This window comes from Trichoplusia ni, chromosome 3, assembly GCF_003590095.1.
Source record: "Trichoplusia ni isolate ovarian cell line Hi5 chromosome 3, tn1, whole genome shotgun sequence".
In the NCBI taxonomy this organism is placed as follows: Eukaryota; Metazoa; Arthropoda; class Insecta; order Lepidoptera; family Noctuidae; genus Trichoplusia; species Trichoplusia ni.
In genome coordinates this window covers 13,197,275-13,210,868 of record NC_039480.1, presented here as the reverse complement: position 1 = coordinate 13,210,868, position 13,594 = coordinate 13,197,275, and the positions used below count along the sequence as shown (strand labels likewise).

Sequence of the window (13,594 nt, the reverse complement as noted above, 5' to 3'; positions counted from 1 at the left end):
GTTGTGTCAATAATTTACAATAAAACCATAAGTCTATCTAACGGTTCGTGATAATATTTTTTAAATGCTTTTGACTACTGGATTCGCTTATTTAAAAGTCGTGTATACATGTTTAGGTACAAATGTGTTGTGTTTATGCCTAAAACAATTTTGGGAACGAATGCACGTTCAATTTAATCTTGTAACAGGTCAGCTACAACCTGTACTAGACAAACAGTCTGAATTTGACTTTAGAATACAAATATTCTAGTACGAGTTGAGCTTAGGTCGTATCGACTATACCTACCGTAGTACACAGCTAGTTTCCCAAATGGGAGAGCAACCAAAACCTTTCAAACATGTCGGTTGGTACGCTAACGTCAAACATCGGTCGTGGGTCACGAAATCCGGTGGGAATTAAATTGTGATGTTTTACCTAGTCGAACTCGCCTATCGTACATTGAACATCTAGACTTGCTAGTGTCAACTACACTAAAAACTTTGTGGTAAAAAATGAAGAGTAGACAACTTTTTTTTTCCATCTGTTCTTCTTAGTTTTTTCGCGTGTGAAACGTCAAAGTAAATAATAGTTATAAATCCGCCTCCGCCTCGTGTGTTATTATAACAAGATATATATTTTTACATTGAATATTATTAATTGTTGATAGAACAAAAATATATACAGTTAATTTTGTACTTACTTTGTTACACTCCGAGTGTTTCGTTTTAACATTTCGCGAAGGAGGTCAGAAATAAATATTCTTAACTGTTTCTTAAAAAATATGTAGGTACCAATCTAAGTGAATCTATTCGTAAATATATATTTTTATATGTTGAACATAAATGAAATTTCAACATAAAAGACAGTGTAAAACAATAAGCTTCATTTCTTATACAAAGAATGGGCTGTAATTGTCTAGTTAGACATTCGTGATTCTCTTGAATTATGTTTTATCAAAATTTGTTTTCTCCCGTCCGTATGTGAATTCGGAATGTATAAATTTTTTCGTTTTTTACCTCTTCATAAAACTGGCTGCGAGCTTTCGTTTGGCATAATGATGTTCATTTCATGTTTAATATGTAGGAGTGAAATTATTTCTTGTTTTTCATATTACTATAGGTATTCAGATTCTTTGTCTTAGATATTTCGAGAACTAGGTACTTATTTAACAAAATAATGTTGTACCTAAAAGAAATCTTATGAAAGTTAATTACTGTACCTTCCAATAAAAATGATTATTGTAAGAATTTTGTTCGTATACTTTAATGTTATTTAAATTGTGTTAAAAAGCAAGTATGTTGTTAGAACGGACACTACGGACAAAAGTTTTCCAAACACGAAACGGTTTTTAGTATTATGTGTGTCAGTTTTAGGCTATTAATATTTACGAGCCTATAAAAGCCAAACGAATATCGAAAAGAGTAAAAAGCTATAGTTTCGATAACCTAGTGCCGTACCATCACCTTTCAAAGTAGGAATGTTGTAGTGATAGAATTTTGAACTCACTCCCATGATTCGCAACAAAAATGTTTTCAACCCCTGACGCAAAAAGAGGGGTGTTATAGATTGTCGGGTCTGTCTGTCTGTCGGTCGGAGGCATCATAGCTCCCGCAAGAATTAAAGGTGAATTACATACAAGTTTTCTGCCTCTTGTGTCTGTAAATATACTTGAGATCTAATGCGAATGAAAGCGCACCGAAATTGATCTTAATGACTTTCAAAAGCGTTCCTAGCTAAGTTTGATTATGAAATTGGTGGTGGAAAAATGGAAAAAGCAAATCCGCATCTCAAGTGCGAATGTCAATCTATAGTTATCGGATCTTTGCTAATTCTCAAGGGATTTAATACCAATTCCCTGATTACACCTTGTTTACGAGATTTTCTCTATCGTAGAATATCGATCAGTGTGTTTCAAAAAGTATTTTTCCTACTTGTACACATCATCAATCTTATTCGCTCGAATGCTTACATTCCAAACAATGTGATAATCAAACCGCATGTGTTTTTGTATCGCCAAAACGTGAGTACGGAGAAAAAAGGTTATTAAACAAACAAAGTTCTGAAAACAATTGGAAGGTACAGATATGAGATTATTCCGAGAATTTTATTTTATATTTCATTTTTTGCTAGTTTATTTTCGTTACAGGGTTTGTGGCATTATAATTATTTATTTTTTGTGTTACTGTGGTTAAACTGAATCATAAAATATATAGTATTATAAAAACTTCTTAAAAAATGTTATTAAATGAATAAATAAACGGCAAACGGCTTTCTGAAAAAGCAATCTTAAACTAAAAGTCATCAGAGATGGAAATTAGATTAGAACACAGTCATATAAAATATCACTATGTAATATGAAACTAGATAAAAACAAAATGATTGCCTAATAACTGTTTTCATTTATAACAATACAATGAGCAATAGTCCCCAATAATTCAATTCATGTACTTTAGAATGATACCAGACACGAAACTAATTTGAAATTAATTACAATTATGGATGAACACTCAATATCCGTATTACTGAGATCAAAGCCAACTGTTGGTGCCGCTCATATTAGTTTACTAATGCATTATTATCATATTAATAAATGTGTAAACAGGTCAATTTGTATTGAAGCGTTTAAGGATGATACAGTAAATTCATCCTTAACACAAGTGCTTAATGCTCATTTTTCAAGAACTGAAGTCAATTTACTTCTTTAACAAAATTAAAAGATGTTGGCCTTGGATAGAAAGGGCTGGTAGATTAGTGAGGTTTTTCTTCTGCAGTGCGACAGAAACGGCAAGAATAACATTTTGTGAAGTATTAACAATTGCAACTAAGGGTAAGAGAGACAAAAAATCGTGAGGCAAGATCGAATTAGTTTTCATTCGTTGCTCAAAAACGCTTTGAAGTTCCCATCATGGCCAGACGACCACCCAAGTAAAGAATGCTATATTATTCATAACAAGAAAATTGCGTCTTCTTGTTGCACGTGTAAATAGGTATATCATCAAACAAATTAATAATGAATAATAATTTGCTTTAATTTAATTTATTCAGCTTAATTTAACAAGAATTTCTTAGTACAACGCTGAGATATTAATAAACAGCCAACCCGAGTGTTCTCATCACATTGAAACGTAGAAAGTGAGAGATTCTAAGAAAATACATGCAAAACGAAAATTATTTACATTAATTAAATAAATGTACAGTTCATTGAAACTAAGATCTTTGGTAAATATTTTGTAAGGAGTAAATTTAGAATGTATTCATTGTATGCTTTCCAATAATTTCTAAATACAACAAATTCTTAACGCAAAGCTTGAGATTATATTTGGTCTAAACGAAAATAACTTCGATTTAAATGAGAAAGCTTATTATAGGTGTTTGTGAATTAAATTGTTGAGTTGAAGGAATTTTTCATTCATCAAGTTTCTTATGAGGTTCTCCATCAATTATTTCTTTGAGCTCAAAATTCTCACGACTAATTTATTAAGTCTGGTTTAACAGAATGTATATTTTTAGACACAATAGCTCTACCTGTACTATGAACTTTTTAAGCAGATAAAGATGGATAGGTACGCACGAGGCTCTGGTTCGATCCTTACGCAGGCAAAGTATCACTGTGACTTTTTAAAGTTAAATATATTATAATATATTTTCTTAAGTAACAAAACAAATGAAGGAAGCTAAGATTTCAAGAAAATAATCCGATATCACCAACCCGCAATACACTAGGTGTGGGACGTATATAAGCTGGTATTATTATTTTCAGACAAAATTAAAAACAGAAGTAGCACTGCAGCAACAAGCAGAAGTAACTCACACATACATACGAAGTCACGATCTAAATACTCCCAATAACAATGCACATTCACAATACGAACATGAAAACTATTCTCGCTTATACCTGTTCCAAAGCTAATAAAATTACGAGCATCAATTCTTGAATGAGCAAGGGGGAACTTTGCAAAATGCTGATAGTTTAGTTATACCGTCGGAGTAGTAAATTTGCTTTGGCATACTGTAAGGACATTAATGAACTCCATGTGTGAAGTTCGTGTCTAACCGATACATATTGGTACTTGCTGCATATTGATTGTTAGCCGCTTGTAATGTATATTACTTGCTTGGTTTTAGCTCCGGTCGTGTTTTGTTTTGATGGATATTCCATACCTTTTGTTAGTACTTGAAGCAGGTTTATGTGACTGTGGACTTTTATTATCCATCCAGTAGCTATAATGATGACATGTTATTTTAGACTTTTGACGGTAATAATCAGTCCCGTTTCGTACCTTTTTATTGTTTTTATAAAGTTTTGTAAATAAACTGATGTCTGACAGATTTGCTAACTAAAATTGAAGGCAGGGGGACCAGCAACATTTGAAAAGTAAAATTATTTCTAGACTCAGAAGAAAGTTCAAAATCATGCCTAGCATAATTATCAGCTATCAAAACTAAGAACTTAATATTTTTTCTATTTTTCTAAATAACACTCACAATAACATTTTGTTCGTAATTCAACCTTCATATAGCAAGTGTATTATCGAGTATATTAACACATTTTCAGCAGTTGCTTGGCTTAGCCCCAGATCGCCTCATCCTCGTCTCATTAAGAGCCGCTATAAACGCCATGTGTGGCCAACGGCGACCATTTGGTGAACCAGTGTTAAATATTAATCTAGATTACAATTAACGCCTGCCATTATCGTAAGAATGTATCGGCTTTTTGGTATAATGACTAGTTATTGACTGAGTGACCATTTAAACAGCTATATTTTGCCAACAACAGTGAAAGCCTAGTGATATGATCTTTGGATTGCAGAGGAGGAAGTTCGAAATTCGGCATTCAGTAAGAACACATGGTACGTCAGATTTTGTTTAAAATTATAAAAAGTGAGAAGTACATTTATTTGGGATACTCTTATCATGTTGATGTTAAGCGTATCTCTCTACCTCTTTGTCTACTTGATTAATTATCAATGTGTATGATCCTTTGACTGCCAAGGTCACTAGCTAAGTTACTTTTTCAAAATTTTCTACATATAAATATGACTACGGTGCCGCGGTGTAGCATTAACTACATCCTCAGAGCTTGATTTGCTATATGGCAGAAAATATTATCAAGTCGCAAAAACAGACAATACAACATAACATTTCAAATCGCGTCATAACCGAATCGATCCAGTTACAATATTTGTTGGCTCACACTGCAGCCCGGGTGTACCCTCCAGAGACTTCTTTGACAGAGGCAATGAGCGAAACAAAGCTATTACATGCACCACTAGAGTATTAGTCACATGACTTACTGTTGTAAAAAAGGGTAAATATTGATTAAGCATGTTCATAAATTTTGTATTTCTGAAGATCCTTTCGTTCATTCCATTTCTATATTTTTGGAAAGAAATTACGAAGAAGAAACTCCATACACTGTAAAGATTCTAGTTTTTATCTATCTATATATATAAAAATCAATGCCACTTTTCGTTGTAATTCCATAACTCAAGAACGGGCTCACCTATCCAAACCAAATGCTTAGGATTTGGTCGGCATATTTAGTAGATGGTTTATGTGAAGTTTGCTCAAAATCGGTCGAGCGGTTCCTCATTTGTCACATTTTTTGTAATAAATGAATTCAATAGAAACTTTTTTCACAGAAACTTTTTTGAAGTTTTGTTGACAGGACAAGCACGTTGTTATGTCATTCATGCCGTCAATTCATTTTGGACGTGGTTTGATTAAATCATATTATCAGCGATAAATTTCTTTTCACATAATTGCATTTGCAGTGCATTCATACAAACGGTGAGTCCTGAATTTATGTATACTTTTCTAAGTTGCCGTATATGATTTCACATGGCATCATATGCGACAGCTTCTTGGGAATTTGTTTTTTTTTTTTGTTCTAATTTTTTTTTTCGATTTTTAAGCGAAAACATATGTGCATACGGGAAAAATGCCACCAGCCAGACGAGCAAATATAGGTCGGCGAACGCGTAATGCAAATGATGTGGCATTACTAAGACGATCACAGACTGCAGATGAACGCGCACAAGCTAATGCATCGCAGCGTGAACGTAATGCACGCAATAGATTTGTTAACCCAGTACCTGTACTGAATCTTGCACGGCCATCACGAATACGTCGTGCTGTTTTGGCTGAAATGATGCGTGCTGCTTTTAATTACAACAGTCAGATTGATTATAGTATGTATGGATACATTGGAATGATGGACGCAATATGTCCACATTGTGATGCGGCTAACTTTCGAGGTGAAACACCCGGCATGTGTTGTGCTAATGGCAAAGTGAGATTGCCAGCATTAGAAACTCCACCCGAACCATTGTATTCATTTATTTTTGGGACATCGCAAGCGTCGAAGCACTTTCTGAGTCATATTCAACAATACAATTCGGCATTTCAAATGACTTCTTTTGGTGCAACTAAAATTATTAGAGATAATTTTATGCCGACGTTTAAGGTAAATACTTCAACAGGATTATTCCATGTTTGTATCAATCTGAAGCATAAAGTATATTTAAAAAAAAAACTGATATAAGATTTACCTAAACTTGTATACATGTTACAGATTCAGGGCCAGATTTATCATCAAGCTGGTTCGTTATTGCCATACCCCGACGCTGATCATCAATTTTTGCAAATTTATTTTATTGGTGATGAAAATCGTGAATTGGATCAACGTTGTGCAATTGTTTCGAATACAAGACGAGAAATTATTCGTGAGCTACAAAGGTTTTTCCATCAGCATAACGCATTAGTTCAATTGTTTAAAATTGCTCTCGATCGTATGCCAACTGATAATCACAAAATCGTAATAAGAGCTGATAGAACACCTTTTGGAGAGCATGCAAGGCGATTTAATGCACCAACAATTGATGAGGTTGCAATTGTAATTCTTGGTGATCAGTTTCAATCCCGTGATATTGTACTTCATCGTAGAAATGAGCAATTGCAACGTGTTTCGGAACTTCATCGTAGTTACGATGCATTACAGTACCCAATATTGCATTGGAAAGGTGACGATGGTTACCATATCAATATACCAATGATTGATCCACGAACAGGTAAATAAATGACCTATTTTTAGTGTGTTGACATTTCATTTCTACAACTTTCTAAAGTCACATTTTGTAATTATTATCAGGTCTACATATACAGAAAAAAGTTAGTGCCATGAATTTTTATTCGTATCGATTGATGATTCGTCCACAAGAACAAAATTATATCTTAAAATGTGGTAAACTATATCATCAGTACATCGTTGATATGTATGCCAAAATAGAGACTGAACGTCTTAATTTTATTCGTTTCAACCAAGCAAAATTAAGATCCGAAGAATATATTCATTTGCAAGATGCGATAGCGAATGATGCTAATGTTAATGACATCGGACGTTTAACTATATTGCCATCTTCGTATATTGGTAGCCCACGGCATATGAACGAATATGCACAAGACGCAATGTCTTATGTACGAAAATACGGTCGACCGGATCTGTTCATTACATTTACATGTAATCCGCAGTGGGATGACATCAAGAACAATTTATTTGAAGGCCAGTCGACAACTGATCGTCATGACATTACAGCACGTGTTTTTCGGCGAAAATTGACAGCACTTATGGATTTAATTGTGAAATTAAGTGTATTTGGAGAGGTGCGTTGCCATATGTACTCAATCGAATGGCAAAAAAGGGGATTGCCGCACGCACATATATTAATTTGGCTGGTAAATAAAATAACTCCGGATCAAATCGATAACGTTATATCAGGTGAAATTCCTGATCAAACTGTTGATCCTGAGTTATTTGATGTTGTCGTTAAAAACATGATACATGGTCCGTGCGGTGAACTAAATATGAATTCGCCATGTATGATTGATGGAAAGTGTTCGAAACGATACCCAAGACAATTGACTTCAGACACAATAACGGGCAATGACGGATATCCGTTGTATAGACGTAGATCACCTAATGATAATGGCAAAACGGCAAACATTAGAATGCGTAACCAGGACGTTGAAGTTGATAATCGTTGGGTGGTTCCGTATTGTCCATTATTATCGAAAATATTCAAGGCTCATATAAATGTGGAGTATTGTAATTCAGTCAAATCCATTAAATATATTTGCAAGTATGTAAATAAAGGGAGCGATATGGCTGTTTTCGGTGTAGCTGGTGATAATAGAAATGATGAAATTACTCAGTATCAACTGGGGCGCTATATTAGTAGTAATGAAGCTGTCTGGAGGATTCTGTCGTTTCCAATGCACGAAAGACATCCTGTGGTTGTTCACTTAGCTGTGCATCTTGAGAATGGCCAACGTATTTATTTTAATGAAGCAAATGCATTGGAAAGAGCAGCACACCCACCAGCGACTACGTTGACAGCTTTTTTCAAATTATGCGAAACTGATACATTTGCTAGAAATTTGTTATATTCCGAAGTGCCTCAGTACTATACATGGAATGTGTCTTCAAAACATTTTCAAAGACGTAAACAAGGAACAGCAGTCGATGGGCATTCAGGCATTTTCAAAACAGATGCAATTGGGAGAATGTATACAGTACATCCAAACAATGCTGAGTGTTTTTATTTGCGATTGCTATTAGTTAACGTCAATGGCCCAAAATCATTTCAAGAATTAAGAACAGTCGACGGTCATTTGTGTCAAACATATCGTGAAGCATGTCAACTCTTGCATTTGTTGGAGGATGATGCACATTGGGATTCAACACTTAATGATGCATCTACGTCAGCTCATCCACAACAAATACGAATGCTATTTGCCATTATATTATCGACATGTATGCCATCAAATCCACTTGAATTATGGAACAAATATAAAAATTATATGGCAGAAGATATTTTAATTCGTATGCGTCATCATGCAAGAAATCCTGATTTGTTGATTACCTTGGAAATGTGCAACGAAGCTTTGATAATAATTGAAGATATATGTCTAACGATTGCAAATAAAGCATTAGTACAATTGGGTATGACCGCACCAAATCGTCCCATGCATGATTTGTTTGATCGTGAATTGCAACGTGAGCAGGAATTCAACTGTAATGATTTGCGTTTATTTGTACAATCGAATATAACCAAATTAAATATTCAGCAAAAACATGTATATGATACAATCATGCAAGCCGTTTCCAATAATGCAGGTGGATTATATTTTTTGGATGCACCTGGTGGCACAGGTAAAACGTTCGTTATATCATTGATTTTAGCGACTATTCGATCAGATCAGAAAATTGCACTAGCACTTGCATCTTCGGGAATTGCTGCTACATTATTAGAAGGTGGTCGGACCGCACACTCTGCATTAAAATTGCCATTGAATGTACAGGTGATTGAAACTCCAACTCGCAATATATCGAGAAATTCTGCTATGGCAAAAGTTCTGCGATTAACGTCAATTATTTTATGGGATGAGTGTACAATGGCGAATAAAAAATCACTAGAAGCATTCAATCGAACAATGCAAGATTTACGTGGTAATCAACAGCTTTTTGGTGGTGCTTTGATATTACTTTCAGGGGATTTTCGTCAAACATTGCCTGTCATTCCTCGATCAACTCCTGCTGATGAAATAAATGCCTGCTTGAAGTCAACAGTTCTTTGGAGATATCTACAAAAATTGACACTAAACATTAATATGCGTGTTCACCTACAAAATGATCCAGCTGCCCATGAGTTCTCAAAACAATTGTTAGAAATTGGTGACGGCAAAATACAAATCGACAGAACCAACGGATTGATCGCTGTACCGAACAATTTTTGTACAATTGCGCAATCGATAGATGAATTGATTGAATGTGTTTTTCCGAATATTGTTCAGAATTACAGAAATCATGATTGGTTGACAGAACGCGCCATTTTAGCACCGAAAAACATTCATGTCAATGCAATTAATTTTCAAATTCAAGCGAAACTGCCAGGCGTAGTCACGAAATATAAATCAATTGACAGTGTTATGAATCAAGATGAGGCAATGAATTATCCAATTGAATTTTTAAATTCATTGGAGCCGGAAATATTAATCCACCAAAACTGTGTAACGGAACCAGATTGGCAGTGAAAAAGTTATTGCCAAATTTGATTGAAGCTACGATCTTAACTGGTAAATCAAAAGGAGAAGTTGTTTTGATACCGCGTATACCTATGATTCCAACTGATATGCCTTTTGAGTTCAAACGTTTACAATATCCTGTGCGTTTATCATTTGCGATGTCCATCAACAAGGCCCAAGGTCAAACACTTCACGTTTGTGGTGTGAATTTGGAGGAACATTGTTTTTCACATGGCCAGTTATATGTTGCCTGTTCCAGAGTCGGTACCCCCAGCCGTTTGTTTATTTATGCTCAAAATGGAAAAACAAAAAATATTGTTTATCCAAATGTTTTGGATTAAGTGTGTTGTAAATAGCTAGCAATTGATTTCGATTTTAAATAAAATATTTTTTTGATTAAATAAATGAATTTGATGTTCCGATTTGTTTATTTTATTTCACTTTATACGTAGCGAAGCACGTACCGGGCCGCTAGTTCTTTATATAAATAACGTCATTGACGTTTCGGAATTTACAACTAAATTCAAATCGTCCTTTTTCATGTAAAAACTCATATGTCATTTTAAATTTCAATCTTAAAACCTAAAATTGAAACATATTTTGCATTTCAAACCAAAGTTAAAGTAACTACAACCCAAAACCCGAAAGTTTCCAAGCAGCGTGCTTATTATCTCTAGTGTTTAAGCCAATTTGGTGCATGCAGGTCCCGCATCGCGAGACCTCGCTAAATGCAAATGATACAAACTTGTGCACCTGGAACTTAGACCGGATCTGTTTCCAAACACCAACAGATGCACCCATACTTCTGTACTAAACTGATTTCTATAATCTTTGCTTTAGAATTTACTACCCTATAGGTTTACCTCTAGTTTTGAGGGAAATTGATGTGTTCTTTGTAAGTAAATATTGATGAGATAAGGGTTAAAATAGCGTGAATTAAGTGCATGTTTCAAGGTATTTGTCTAAATCTTTGGGAAAAGATTAAGAGAATGGATTTTGATCCTAAGATTGTAAACATCCTGAACTAAAAGTTTTGATATATATATGATAGCTATTATTCTTTGGTGTGCTTGAATAAATACAAAACGGTACATGAATAATCTCTTCATCCTTTTTCCTCAAAGAAATATTATTTACAAAACATATCCGAGGAAACCCCTTTTCGTTTTACAAATTGAATAAAACCCTTATCGGATCTGGATGTCAGTCTGTCTGTCCTGATGCCGTAACGCTAGATAGTTATTGTTGGATTTGAGCCAAAGTCAGACTTAAAGAACTCCTAATTTCGTATGTATCGCGACGAAATTTCAGACGCAACGAGCTTCTCATTCCGTTTTTTTCCTATATAGCTTGTAAATTGGGGAAAAAACGACAAAAATACATTACCTAAGTATTGGTTAGTAAAATATTCATGAGATCTGAAAACAATGTGTCTTCTCGAACATAAGCAAAAACAATTTCTCAACCGATGCCTTTGACTTACGACATCGCTAGCTCATAACACTGCACTCGAGTAATTTTGGCTCGCAATAAAAAATATAGCTCATAAAACCTGTCAAATGTCGAAAAAATGCGTTCGTACATTATGGAGATAAGTACTAGCGGTTATTTATAGTGGATGAGCAGAGGTAGGGGTGCGAAAGAGGTCAACACACTCGGACGATCATCATTTTTCATTTCATTAAGCGCAGAGGTGTTCGTCCTAACATGTCCTGGATGGGCATCGAGCTTCATTAACGGCAGACCGTTGTCTCCTTTGTGACTATTTATAGATAGCACTGAGTTTTAAATAGTACCGTTTACGATAGAATAACCAGGTTGAGGCTGTGGCCCTGTGTTAACGCGTGGGATAAGTTTAGGACGAAGGTTGTTAATGTGTACCCTTAGCAATATGTAGGAATATTATATATTACATAATTATTCATGGCCTTTTTTGGCCTGAATAAAACTTCATCTGTTCTAGCAACAGGCGATGACTTTGTCCTGCATTATAACTAGCTTAAATAATTTAAGTGCTTCTTCTTTAGCCGTAACAGGGACTAGGTGGGAACGAATTAACCAAAAGGAAAAAAATACTGAATCAATAAATATTTTCCCTCCAACAACATACTTGTGCAAAAATTACTTTTACAAAATTTTCAACTTTTAGTCAGTTCATGAAACTATGAAACTATTCTGGCTATCCCAAATACGTGTAATTTTAGTTTAATAAAATTCAATCCGCTTCACAAAAGTTCTAATAATAATCTTTTATAGAACAAAAATCTCCGATTCTATCAGGAAATTTGGAAAACCATTCCAAGAACTCTACTCCCAAAATTACCGTGAAAGAAGCACACATAATATTCAAACGGGAACATTAACCGCGATGCTAATGGCTCCTATTTTTAGATTAGCACATGAACTAAAATAATAAACCGTTATGCGACCTAACTATATTGACATGCTAATTTCATGGCGCGTTATAAAGGTTGTGTTCATTTTACAAGTATTTAATGGATGGAAACAAGCCGAATGGACTATAACACAGATTACATGCGTGGAGAATTGATCTTGATATCCAGTTTTGGTTCCAACCGTGAATACTTTGGTAAAAGTAGACTGTCTTTTCCACTGTTTTTAGCAGTTGTAAAAAAATCACTATAGCGCCCGTAATGGCTCTACAATTACTTGTTAACAAAAATGCATGGGTAATTTTTGAAATATGATAAAAGGAAAGTAGAAAATTATTTTAGTGCGGCCTCCTAGGGCAGGTATTTGACCCGTCGTAGGAGGCCCCTAGAGTGAAGACAAAAATCGATTCATTTATCTCACCTAACGAAATTAGCAGCAAATGTGTTAGTCAGCTCCCCAGACTACTTGAGAAACGATCGATCTCGATCCATCAAACATTTGACGTTTACTAAAACAGTCATAAGTTGATATCAGCTGTAAAGTAAACACACCTTGGATGTGACTTTGGTTGTAGAGCCAAAATTTGATAAAACTGGTTTCGTATAAATGGGCTACAAACTAAACAACAGTTGAATACACTTTGATTTTGATTTTTTGTAAAAATGACAACAAAAATACTTCATCTTCAGATACAGCTTAAATAGCCAAACTGATCCCTTATAAGAAATATTGTGGGAGTCTTCAAGCATAGCTCAATATTTAAAATATCACCAGAGTTTCTTTGAACTCTCTGTTCAATTGACTGGACAGACAGGTTACGTAGCTAAGGTGACTACGTCAAACCCAATGAACGCGACGTGTCGCGGGTTTGATCTCTGCGTAGAATCAACTTTTATGTGACCTGCGGCTGCTCGTCATGAGTCCAGGTGTCTGGAAAAGCAAGAATCCAAATCCTTAGTGCCATAGTGAGAGTCGCTTAAATAGTGTTCTGGTAGGTATCTTTTAGATTTGTTCTTGTTAGCATAATTATGTAAATTATCTGAACTATGATAAAGAACTACCTATACAATCTGTTTTTTTACGTATAGATCCCAGGTTTATTTCTTGGTACCATTTATGTGTTTTACGAATCTCCTA

The 13,594-nt window shown here is 34.8% G+C and overlaps 1 protein-coding gene across 2 annotated transcripts; it reads left to right on the top strand.

The window, feature by feature from the left end:
* Window positions 1-5,665: 5,665 nt before the first annotated feature.
* LOC113491995 lies at window positions 5,666-10,414 on the top strand. 2 transcript variants are annotated; one of them, XM_026869249.1, is made up of 5 exons: window positions 5,666-5,770; window positions 5,896-6,446; window positions 6,555-7,050; window positions 7,131-7,215; window positions 9,496-10,414. In XM_026869249.1, the coding sequence occupies exons 2-5, from the start codon at window positions 5,922-5,924 to the stop codon at window positions 10,070-10,072; spliced, it is 1,683 nt and encodes a 560-aa protein (XP_026725050.1). In that variant the 5' UTR covers window positions 5,666-5,770; window positions 5,896-5,921; the 3' UTR covers window positions 10,073-10,414. The 2 variants fall into 2 exon arrangements, with proteins under 2 accessions (XP_026725050.1, XP_026725049.1); XM_026869248.1 differs by having other exon boundaries at window positions 7,131-10,414.
* The last annotated feature ends 3,180 nt before the right edge of the window (window positions 10,415-13,594 follow it).